General features: G+C 37.7%; 1 protein-coding gene across 1 annotated transcript; it reads left to right on the forward strand.

Annotated features, from left to right (window-relative positions):
- The first annotated feature begins 3476 nt into the window (after nt 1-3476).
- vgll2a (vestigial-like family member 2a) lies at nt 3477-10322 on the forward strand. Its single transcript, XM_063496468.1, has 4 exons — nt 3477-3554; nt 5081-5318; nt 8180-8677; nt 10279-10322. The coding sequence occupies exons 1-4, from the start codon at nt 3477-3479 to the stop codon at nt 10320-10322; spliced, it is 858 nt and encodes a 285-aa protein (XP_063352538.1).
- Nucleotides 10323-13041: the final 2719 nt, after the last annotated feature.

Genomic DNA, 13041 nt, shown 5'->3' on the forward strand with positions numbered 1-13041 from the left:
TGAACCTTGGCGGTCCCAGTTCCATAATACACACACACAGGCCGATCATTGAATGGTGCCTGTGAGATGAGCTGAGCTGCACTTCAATGGAAGATATTTTGGGTTTTAATAGCTTCTCTGGGGCACTTGTGGTGGGGAACAGGTGTGCTGGTTGTTGGAGGGGGTCAGCTAAAAGGACAGTCGAGTGCCAGAATGACAAAATCAGTACAAAGGATTATTACTGCACAGGGGGAAAATTCAACATAATGGTTACATTAGTGTGCGCTCCCATTTTTATCTGTAATGTTTATTTATAGCCCAGGTTTGCTCTTTACACAAGTTTTTAAAGCTTTTCTAACATTTAATTAGCATGCAGTGTGATTTGTGAGTCAGTTATTATGGTAATGTTGAAACAATAATCTTTAAGCTAAATGCAAAATGATAGGAAATGCTTTTTTCCTTTGGACAAAACAGTCAACACAACAAGCCTGAGGAAACTTTTGGATCACATGCTTTGTTGAGCCTTGGATCTCCTGACTGTGAGTCAGTGGGATTCGCATGTGTAATGCAATATCTATTCTGACCATATTAGACCTTGCAGCTTCAAAATAACAATTTTTAAACAATAACAACTAAAGTGAACCAAGAAGACCAGTTTGGCAAAAAAAAAAAAAAGAAATAAAGAAAAAAAAGAAGAAGAAAGAAATATAAATAAATGCCGATGAAAAGGCAAACAAATAAACAAACAACAAAGTTTTAATAACTCTGGTGGGAAGTAAACATATCTAATTTAATATAGCCTGAAGCAAAACCGATTCTTCTTTTTTTCTTTTTTAGCCTTTTTTAGGACAATAATACTATTGAGATTAAAAATATCATTGGCAGCAGTTCAGAAAGATGTGGTTACATAACAATAACACCAACACACACAAATACATACTGCAAAATTCACCAAGGAAGTTCACACATATATGTAAGAGTGCTATACAAAAGCATCCAGACTAAATTAAATTAAAACATCAGAACGGTAATCATCACAAACACAAGGAAGCACATGCAGTAATGTTCAGAGATAACATCTGCTGACTGAAATATTATCTGAAGTATAATATGTAATATGAAGTATTATCCTCCAGGTCTCTTAAAATGATCTTAAATTATTTTAGTATGATTCAGCTTCAAACCTTTTGCAAGCGTCCTTTGAAATTCTGTAGAACACAATAACAAAAGTAAAAAATTTAAAGTACAGTATACCATATAGTATATTAAAGAATATTATCACGTGAATCACCTGATAGAAATAAAAACTAGAAAAAACAAAAGAAAAGCTAAAAGTGAGCTGATGTCTATTAGCATAATACATTGTTTTTATTACACTATAATAAGTTTATTCTTGTGCTGTTGTTTTATAATTGTCAGTAATATTGTTAGCAGGGCTTGAAACAAATATAATTGCTGCATATTAATGTGTTATATTATAGCTTTAAAAAAGACTCTTACAGTGTAATTATATTACTAATTTTGTCCTGACATTGGCTTTGTAGATGTTAAATACAGCAGATTAAATTAAAACCTGGTGAAGCTGCGTGTTACAGTAAGTCTATGAATTATGACTTTTTGTATTTTCTTTCAGTAAATCACACACAAGTCTACACATTTATACACACTCACACTGACATACCACCAAACCGGGAACAAACTATCTGACCTTTGACCTCCAGAATTTGGGCAGCCGTTGAGGGATTGGGGGAGTTCATAGCTTTACATTCCACTCATTGGTTGGTTTCATTTGTTTACTCATTCAATTAGCAGGAAGCAGCAGTTGTTACATTCTCAACTGTGACTTCAACCACAAGGAAAACTTCAGCTGGGAGCAATGACAGCAGCTCTGCACCATCATACTCACCATAAAGTCTTACTGATGGAAGTTAACATAACCGACTTGTCAGCATAGTCTTTGTTTAACCCAGTATCATTGGGTATTACACTAATTTTTAATTTGGGGAAATAACATTTTCAAAAATCATGGTACTTATTATCCAACACATAAATGCAGAAACCTAATTTCCCATGTTTAAGGGAAAAAACTAAATAAAACAAAAACTTACAACTTGATATGGTGTTGATTATTGATTAGCATATTATAATTGTTAATAATGAAAATAAGAATAAAGACAAGTTACCAGGTAACCTGGTGCTACATAGGTTCCCCACAGACCCACCCCTAGTGTCTGGGTAACAAGTAAAAATACACCACTCAAACACAACATTAAAAGCCACATGTCTCTGTACAGTGTCAGCCCATCGGGACACGGGACCTCTGAGGTCATCCTGTGGTGTATGACAGAGTTACAGCAGGTCCTTTGGATCCTGTGTTTTAAAGTCTCACTTCAGCATATCTATATGTTAAAAACAAAGAAACAAACAAAAGAATGTCATGTCCCAAGGTTTTCAGCAGAAGGCATGCGGCACTGTAAAATGAGACAGATCAATTTAAATAAATGGCATTTATATGGCACTATGTTGAAACATCAGTTGTCTCAAGGCAGTTTTGTATGGTAAAATATTAATGAGAGCTCCCTTAACAATTAGATTAGACTTGAGCACCACTTGGTGATGGTAGGAAGGAAGAATGACCTATTAACAGGAAGTGACCTCTGACCAATCTAGGTTCAGGATGTTCATGTCACCTTTCTTTAATGATGTGGCTGCCAGTGTAGTTAATTTGGACCAATATGCTAATACTTGACTCTATTTTAAATTATTTGAAGGCATTTACACCCAACACTCCCAACAATGCAGACAAATCCAGAAATTTTAGAATAAAGTCATCATTTTTTTTAACTACCATGTAAAAAGTTCCTTACAGATATGAGTTTGTCCTGACAGGTGAAATATTTACCAAATTAATTTCATAATTTTAAATAAATTAACTAAATAGACATTTGACAGTATTTTGTCGCAGCATCATTTTTAAGGTCAGCAGTGAACTTTTATATGTTCTGTATTAATGCTCATGTGAATCGCTGCAGTCCTTAAATAAAGTCACTTAATTGGAAATAATGAAGGAAGGAATTTTGTAAAAAATTTCCACGACTATAATTACAGAGTTTCATGGAGCACAGTATAATAGTATAATTATCAAAACTATAAGTGAAGATTCTTTCATTTCTTCCAGCAGACGCCTGAGCTCCAAGCTTCAGCGGTGTCCTTTGGTGTTCAGTAATTAGAAGCCCATTAAGGCGGAGGCGGAGCTCTGTGCTCGGATTGGTAGGAAGGAGGTGTCAGAATGGGTGTGTGGCGGGAGGAGGAGGAGGGTTGGAAGCTGTAGGGGTTCCCTTCAGTGTGAGTCCAGTGCGTAAAGAGCGCAGAGCGGCTCAACGGAGAGAGTCTGAGAGTGTGCCGCTTTCCACCACCTCCTGGATTACTGTTTCATCTCCGTCCGACCAGACACGCTCTATCAATGAAGCTTGGTTCTTATCCGTGATTTCTTCGCCATGAGCTGCCTGGATGTGATGTACCAAGTGTTTGGTCCTCAGCCTTATTTCAGCTCCTACAGCCCCTATCACCACCAGGTACGGAACACACAGACATAAAGTGTTTTATAAGACTTATGTCTTCACTTTAGGCTGCAAGCCACATGCAGAAACTTTATTTTAAGTCAATTACAACTTTATTACGCATAAATCCAAAAGATAAAGGCCATTAAAGCGCACAACCTAAACTTACAGCCCTTAAAAGCACTTTTTAAAAACAGCGCGCATTTAAAAATGTGTTAAACAGACAGTTAATCACCGCTTAGGATCTTATAAAAATGACTGTATCACTGCGCTACCTGCTGCAAGGCGCAAACTCGCTACACAAAACCTAAAGTGTAAAGAAGTTTAAAACTCAATTTTGCGTCAACAGTTTATGTTGTTTGCATTTATGTCACTGTTAAGTTACCTATAGGTTATATATGTGGTATGGAGTCATCTGCAGTATTAGATAAACATTCTAATTTAACGTGGTCAAAAGTACCAGTAAAATAAAATAATAATAAAAAAGATTTAATGAAGACTTATTGCTTTACAATCTATTATCTCTTTACGTGTTTTAAAATGTATTTATTTATTTATTTATTTTTTGCTTTAAAATATTTTTATGTGTGCTATTCAGACTGCAACAGACATTATTTGCTATGCGGGTTTTAGCTTTAAGTGCAGTTGTTAAAGTAACATCAGTAAGTTTAAAGTAATATTGTCACTTTTTGAAAGTATATCTCAGATTGTTTTCAGCTTAAATGTCCTTCATCTACTAACAGAACTTTTCATATTATATTTGCTTCTGTCAGGGGACTTCTGAAGCCTGCAAGGGTCATAAGTTGGAGAGTGACTAGTTTTAAACAGGCCTTTCCAGACCTGTTAAAGAGCTTCTTTTTTTACTCTTAAAAACTCTCAGTCAACATTCACACATATTTCGCATAGTGCCACAACTCACTTTGTCTGTCGTCTAAACAGCCTGGGGATGAGCCTGTTCCAGTTACACCACATGATTATAGTCTAGATTTTCAGTGCTTGCTAGACAGTAAATTCTAATCCTTTATTTTGTTTAGTCATTTAAACTGAATTTATCATATAACACAGTAATATATGCCCTGATGTTACTTAAGTCATTTACATATTGTTTTAACACTATTATTTATATATTTTTATTTGTAATTATCAGTTACTATGCACACCTTTAATGCATTATTATATTTAAAAACGACCACTTCACTTCACGTGTTGATAACATCAGCATGTTCCAGTTTATTCATTCATACCTGGAAGTATTAGGTGGGTTTTTTTTTAAAAAATGACCAAACACTGCAAAAAACTTTATTTTTTAAATTTCAAGATTAATGCCAAATTTGTAAGTTATTATAAAGTTTTAGACAATGCAGTTTCAGACAAGCAGATGTTAATTGGGTTCCTTTATCTTCCTCTAAAACCTGCTGTGTCCTTATAGAAATATATTTTTGATGTCAAATGTCATGTCAATACGAAAAATTATATATGCATCAGAAGCATGAATATATTGTTTTATTACAATCATATAAATATATCTGTCTCCTTTTTAGAAGTTGGCCTTGTATTCCAAAATGCAAGACCACCAGGACAGCGGAAGCCGGCTTGGCCCCCCGGCGATCAAAGAGGAGGACAAGGAGCTGCCGCCCGGTGCCGAGTACCTGAGTTCCCGCTGTGTCCTCTTCACTTACTTCCAGGGCGATATCAGCGCGGTGGTGGATGAACACTTCAGCCGAGCTCTCAGCCAGACGAGTGCATACCCCGCGTCGAGCAGCCACAAGGCCGTAAGAGGTGTGTAGTGTTTCTTTTATATATACATATGTGTGTATTAGTGGATTATTTTGGATTATTTTAGAGTTGTCAGTATTTTGAGAATCATAGGCAACATTTCTCAACATTTCACATTTCTACTCATGAAATGCCTTAATATTCTCAGGTTGTGTGGTGTGTGTTCTTTTTTCTGATGTTGACATTGGCGGACTCAGCGTTGTGGCCCTTTTCCGCTGGTGATACTTAAATATTCCTGCATATTTGCCACTTATTTCTTTTAGTGGAGTTTTATGCTGCTTTTCAGCGTCTTTAAATATTCAAGTGATTGAGTAGAATCAATTATGCCCCAGGCATCTATTTACATGCACTGGTGTGATATTTTTAAATGTGTAATGTCAACTCCTCCAACTTTTTATGGTGTTTTTCTTTTAGGAATTGTCCATGTGTATAGAAAGGATAATGGAAAGTTGTGTTGTGTCACGTATGTCCCCAAAACGTGTGTATGTCTTTAAAATTGTAGGATTGATTTTAATGCCACCTTTTGCTGTGAACCATCACTAACGATGATGAAAACTGCTATTTAACTTTAGTGGTAGAAAATTACAAGTGAAATAACTGATAATATCTATTAGATATAGGAAACATTATACACATGATAAATACAAATATTACGATAAGTAGGTATTCAATAAGTAGGCGTAATTCAGCCTGTTCTTGTGAATAAAAAGAAGAATTTAGTCTATAAAGAAACGCCTCTGAGACAGCTTTCAGATTATTTAGAGGGAGAGAAGTGTTTCATATGCACCACAAGTGTGATAATGGTCCATTGTACAAATATCTTAAAATTAAAACAGAAGTTTTACTGACTATTACAGTAAAATCACATAAATAGAATAATTTTTTATTAAAAAAAACATCATGCTCACCATAATTATATGTTGTGTCCTTCTAAGGGGGGAAAAAGTGTTTAATTGAGCCTTGACTTTGCATTTTCCAAGGAAAATTCAGTGGAATAATACTGCTTCAACACTACCGTGACTTCATCAGAATCAGAGGCCCAATTACAATCTGGCAGCTACAACCCCCTCCCTGCATGCTTTCAGTCCCTTTGCGCCTTTGCGTGGACGGTCCCCCACATTAAGTGCTATTCCAAACCAATTAGCCTTGAGTAGAAGTGGGTTATAAACCCACCAAAGCCAAAGCTGCACCAGTGCAGGATTACTAACCACACTCTGTGAAGGAAATGAAATTGAAATGGAGCAGTTGCATTTTCCAATAAGTAATGGACCCGATCTTAATACATCCAGTCACTCCAGATGCTGATTACAAGTTCCTGTTTTGATCTGAGAAAGGCGAGAACATCCCAGAGGTTGCCGCTACGATTCTACCATATCCAGTAATTAAGCGATCCTTCAGCAGCCACAAGTGTGACTCTTCGTGGAGTTACACTTATGACGGAGCGGGAGTGTGAAGGGGCCGGATTGGAATTGGACCAGAGAGCACAAAAACACAAAGCAAACTGATGATCAACCCACGCCTGATCTAATTGGTTTAGGCTAGAAATCTCAGGAAGTAATGAATCCAAGGCTGGGGGGGTTGCCATAATTGGTGCCCAAGTGCAACGTCCCCAACACCATAAGAGAAAGAAGACGATGCAGATAAAAATACTAAAATAATTCAGTGAATTTTACGAGTCCCAAAGGAAATATGAGAATGAAATAACTCAACTACACCTGAGCACTCATGTCTGAATCTGTATTTTTTATTGTGTAAACTATGTCAACGAAAAAGAGATGATAACAAAAACATATGACAATATGTTAAGAAATCCACATTGTGTTGCTGCCAGTCATCTAATTTGGAGTGATTTAAATTTATGCAACAACAGGAATACCTTTACAGGGTCAGATTAAGGATGGTGAGAGCTACATATTTATCCAAAGATATACATTCAGTGCACAATTAAAAGTATTTGCCAGGAATTTTCTCATTTATTTTTTTGTATATCGCTTTTAATGACATTACATCTATCACAGGTTTCGCTGAAGTGAAATCCTTTTTAGGGTCACGTTAACCGGTGATTCTTTCCATCAGCTAAAGAATTAAAAGAAATTGAATTGGTATCCCCATTAATATTCAGTTTTAGCTGTGTAAACATAAAGAGATGATAAAAGCCGACATAAAAGGATTCATTCCTTTATTATTTTTTAAATCTATGGTGAATTGAGTTGCTTTTCATTTCTTCCCGTTTAGCAAACACTTTTTAAATCCAGCACCTTTATGTAAGTTTTATTAGCAAAAAAAATGACCAATTGTGAGTGAAGAAGGAATTTAAATTGTCGTACCATTTTGTAACAAAACTTACTATCCTCAAGCCTCACAATTATTATTATTATTATTACTCAGCAGCGCTTGCTTTAAAATTGCATCGACTATTTTGCAGTCATTGATTATCTTGTACATAAAATATCAGAAAAATGTGAGAAATGACCATCACAAATACCACATTGCCAAGGACACAGCTTCAAATTACATTTTTAAACTGTCAAAAAAACGAACCGATTCCACTTGCAGTGATATTAAAGAAAGAAAAGCAGCAAAATTCACATTAAAGGAGCTGAAAAGACTGTATTTTATGCTTTTTTGCCTTAAAAAGTGACTTAAAAAGATGATTGATAAGTTGCGATAAATTCAATACGCATACCATAAATTATGAGGCTAAAAAAATGATCCTTGTTTCAAAACAACAGTGAAGAATGAACCTTCAACCACAATGTGTTAACATTATTCAAGCTACATACTTTTTAAAAATCTAAATAAGTAGGTGTGACAAATTTATGAAATGAGTTTCCTTTTATTAATGTGCATTTCTATCTTCACAGATGGATCCTTTCCTATGAGCCAGAGAAGTTTCCCTCCGTCTTTCTGGAACAGTTCCTACCAGCCGTCAGTCTCCTCCACACTGGGCAGCGCTCTGTCTGCTCCCCACACAGAGCTCTCCTTTCCAGGTGACCCTTACTCCTCTGCCTCCCTGCACAGCCACCTCCACCAGCCCAGCCCCGATGCCTGGCACCCATCCCACCACCACCACCATCACCACCATCATCCTTACTCGCTAGGAGGTGCTATAAGCACCCAGAGCTCAGCTTACCCACGTCCAGGTGTTCACGAGATGTACGGCACAGCGTTCGACCCACGCTACGGCTCGCTGCTGGTGCCGTCAGTGAGGTCGCACCACCGCCTGACATCCGGCAGCTCGGTACCGGGGCCCAGTGGCTCTCCCTGTGACCTCGGGGGTAAAGGGGAATCGGGGACGGGGTCGGCCTGGAGCGGTGCCTTCACGGGGGCAGGAACAGAGATTGGACTGAACATGGACACAGGTACTGCCAATTTTGAAGTTGATTTATTTTAGGATCTGCATAGAAAACTGCATCTTCTGTCCTTCAGGTAACAGAAAATTCAACTTAAATGGGCACTTGAACTAAAATAGACAGAAAAAAGAAGAAACAGCTGGATGATGAACAGGAGAAGGGTCTCTCCTCATCAGAATTGCAACAACTGTCATGTGCTTTCTCTATTAATGCTCTCTTAGCTTTTGTTATGAAACAATGCAAACTTCATGAATGGTTAGAGAAGAAAAATGAATTAATGGCAGAATCCTGCAGTGGATAAGGTTTAGTCTCCTTGCTTTGCCTCAGGGGTTGATGGCCAGTATTTTGGTGAGTTATGATGAGGCCCTCAAATTGCAGGGCTAAGACTTCCTTAATGTCGGCTGGTCATTGTTTACTTAAAATGTTAGCTTAAATAAAGAGAGACCTGTTATGTTTTTCTTTATTAACTGTAATACTTATTTTTGTCAGTATATGAGCCAAAAGCTCAGGTTTAATACTGCTCTAAACACTTGATTTTTGAAAGTTCTTCCTAGTTTTAGGAATGAGTGTGGATATCCAAAAGAAATCCTAAAAGAAAGTTGGCTTAATCTGCTTGTGTAAATCATCCAAAACTACTCTAGTACTAATAATAGGACTGAGAACTCCTCGGATATCAAAGATCTCAGAAAGAGCACGACCTTTAATTGGAAATTGAGATAAAAATATTTTCCCACACTAAGAGAATAATTGTTTTATATTGATTTGTTGTTGTGAGGTTAGAACAGAACAGTCTTAATACAAATTGCAGACTGGATTGATTTAAATGCTGCGTCGCATTCTTCTCATTGGATTCATTCTCATTGGTAATTAGTACTGGTGAAAGACACCGAGAACAGACGTATCTGTGAAGTGTCAGTTACTGGATTTTTTTCTTTTAAATACTGTTTGAGAAGAATGAAAGGCTCGGGAAAACTGTATAATGAGATGCAAGGTTAAGTTGTTATGGGGCTGAAGTAATTAAAACAAAATCAATCAATTGAGCTTAAGATGTGAGCTTACACTTTGACTTCGAGTCGATGAAAACCACCCGTGAAAACCAGTAAGTGACATTCATATTGACACTGATATCAATCTTTTAAATGGGTTTTCTGCTCTCTATATTGACTTGCTAAACCTTTGCTGCTTGTTGGTGCAGATGTTGAACTTGGTTTGTCAAAAAGCGCACTCATTTAGAAAACTAATTAATAAATGAGGCTGCTCTAGCATTCATTATAACATTCTCTTTCTGTGTATCTCTCAATATCTAATTGGGGGGAAAACAGCTTTAGTAACATACTGTGAAAAGCAGAATGAAATAAAGATCTGTTTCCCTGCCTGAGATCAACTTACACAAGTGGTTTAAACCAACAAACTGGCTGTCAATCAGCACCTTAACACCAGCTGTCAACTTTCTTTTCTGTTGCTGTCGCGCTTTCATCCCCCTCTGCCTCGGGCAGTTCCTTCTGCTTTTGTCAACAGGGCATTTGCGCCTCGTTTTCTAATCTACCTTCTTTTCGTGCCTTTTCCTTCTCTGCCTTCTCTTTTCCTGCTTTTCTCTCCTTTTCTCTCAGGTCTGCCGGCACAGGATAAGAGCAAGGATTTGTATTGGTTTTAGAGACCACTGAGACCCCCCTCCCCCCTCTTCTTGTCTACTACTTCGGCTGTAGCCGCTTTCCTGCACTCCTGCTCTACTCTACTGCTGTTGTGGGATGACTGACAGATAAACTGACAGATAGACAAAAACAGTGAGGCAGCAGTTTCTTTTTTCCTGCTGTAACAGCTTCTGGTTTACTTGCAGCTCTGTGTTACGGCGGACTGTGCAGCAGTAGTGCAGCCCTGCTGAGCTGAACGGCAACAGTGTGGATACACAGCGAACATGGAAACAAAAGTGGACTCGCAGAGGGGAGAGAGAGAAAATATGATCTTGATGGATATGGACAAAGACAAGACTCTTTGTGCTTCTGTAACAGGCAGGGACAACATTCCTAAAGTGGAAAAAGTCTTTGGACAGACAGACAGAGACACATGTGCTGTCGGACTCCAAAGACTAGCGCCTGAAAAGACTTGGCAGGACTTGCCTCACTGGGGCAACTGGGCTCAGACACTAGGAGTGTGTTATGGCTGGAGGAAAGGCCACGCTGGTGTCAAGGAGGCAGCACAGCAAGATTTTGGCAGAGAGCGAAGGGAGGAGGACAAACTTTTTGGGTTTACATGGAGTAATGTTTCATCCGGCACAATGCAGTACACATTAAATGTAATCTGAATGAATGAATTTCAACTGATATCAAAAGATATTAAAACCATGATTACAGCTTCAAACCTTAGAAATTTAAAGAGACATATTTTTCCTGGCTTGTAGCGCTATATATCCATCTTAACTGTTTTGATGTGAGATGCCCAGTTTTTTATACATCAGCTGCCTTCTCCTGAATAAAATTGCACTAAGTGACAACGTGGTGTTTAAAGTGGCAGACATAGCAGCAGTATGTCATTCCAGAAAAAATTAGCACATCATATTTTTTTTTAAATCCACCATCTAGAACTATTTCCTCTCTACCAAATTCAGGCCCTGTCTTTTCTTAGTTTTTTTTCCCATGTGCCACATGGAAACTATGTTCAGCAGGTGTAGCTTGGCACGAAAAAAACAAAACAAAACAGGCTTCTGGGTCATGATTTATAGAAGGAGACACAATTGCACAATATCCACATTATTGGTGCTTTGAACACCACAAGATGAATGCTGTGTAGTTCCACTGAATTCAAGTGAAAGGCAGCTAGTATCTCCAAAACTGGGAAAATATGGGAAAATGTGTGAGGTTCCTTTAAGTATGCTCATACTTTTTAAAGATGAAGCAAACTGTTGTCTCATATGGCACCGCGCAAAGTTAGGCCTCAGTAACACAGACCTGAAGATCAATCAGTAATCACTGGCAACCTCTAGTCGTGAGGGACAAATGTGGATTCGTTGAGCCATTGGTGAATGGTTGTTTGTGGTTGGTGGCCGCCACCAGGTAAATCCTTGCCCGGAGATGCTGACTCATCTGCAAAGACTTGCCATTCACTCGCCAGGATGTTGTGAAACTTAATACTGTGAAGCTGGAACTGCCTTCAAAGTAAAAGTGACTTACTACTGAAACCAACCCAGTTTAAAGTGCACAGTTTTTACTTTAAGGGCCAAAGGTCTCCATTTCAAATTTGCATCGCAGTTTTGACAGTTTCACTTTGCTTTTTGAGTAGTTGGCGAGTGTTAACAGACAAGTCAGGATGACTGAGGAAATCTGCTTTTGACTGAAGCAATCGCAAGGAAGTTTTTAGCGCTGCACTGTATATCTCCATGTAACCATTTTGACATTACCAACCTCAAAAAAACGTCTAGGCCTCTGTGACTGAGGATTTAATATATATGACAATACCACAACAAAGATGTTGGAAAACAAATCAATATCTTTACAAAATGTTTTGTTTTTCTTTACATTTTTTATGGTTAATAACTGTAGATGGCTATGACTAACGGAATAGGAATGCAGACTTTGTTGCCTTTGAGTGCAGCAGATACACAGGCTGTTAGCTCAGTAAGCATAGATTTGATGATTCCAAAACATCTCAAGTGCATTTGGTTTAAAATTTAGAATGTTTTCATCAAGGTTACTGCAGGAGCATTACATGCTGTATTACGTACTGAAATTATTACACCAATTATACTGCACCGTTTTGCTGCCTTTCTGTTTTATTTGTGTTTATACTGAAAATCTCAAGGTTCAGGAACTTGTGATTTTTAAAAATCACAAGTTCCTGTTTTCTTGGCATATTAAGCACATTGTTGGCCCTGACAGGAAAACCTCTTCCACCAACATGTGATGTAAAGGTCTCTAAACGTTTTATTTGTAGTCCAAATTGAATCACACTTTAGGATAAATATCACACTTTTCAAACTTCACCAAATCACCAAATCAGTGCTTGCTTGAAAACGCTGCCAACTGCTTCTTCTTGGTCATAAGAAGAAGCAGAAACAAAAATAACCCAAAATACACTATTAAAGGGGACCTGTTATTGCTTTCTTTACTATTTTTGGTCATTCACAATAATTCACACATTTTTTTCTTTATGTTTTGCAAGGAAAATTGGAAATAGGAGCAGTATAGTGGAGCATGTGCAAACACAAATGTAAAGTTTGGCCATTATGAAACAGCTTGAAAGTCAATATTTGGTATGACCACCTTTATTCTTCGATATAGACTCTTTTAGGCAGTTTTCTTGTTATTTCTTGAAGTAGTCTTCAAGGATAGTTCTCCAGGCTTCTTGAAGGATATTGAGAACTCTTCTTTGGATGTTGG

This window comes from Pelmatolapia mariae, linkage group LG15 (genome assembly GCF_036321145.2).
Source record: "Pelmatolapia mariae isolate MD_Pm_ZW linkage group LG15, Pm_UMD_F_2, whole genome shotgun sequence".
Taxonomy (NCBI): Eukaryota; Metazoa; Chordata; class Actinopteri; order Cichliformes; family Cichlidae; genus Pelmatolapia; species Pelmatolapia mariae.

Bases quoted from the DNA above. Each gene is read 5' to 3' on its own strand.
- vgll2a (XM_063496468.1), top strand. From the start codon at position 3,477: ATGAGCTGCCTGGATGTGATGTACCAAGTGTTTGGTCCTCAGCCTTAT. The intron at 3,555-5,080 runs GTACGGAACACA...TCTCCTTTTTAG, and splicing joins ACAGCCCCTATCACCACCAG to AAGTTGGCCTTGTATTCCAA. The intron at 5,319-8,179 runs GTGTGTAGTGTT...CTATCTTCACAG, and splicing joins CAGCCACAAGGCCGTAAGAG to ATGGATCCTTTCCTATGAGC.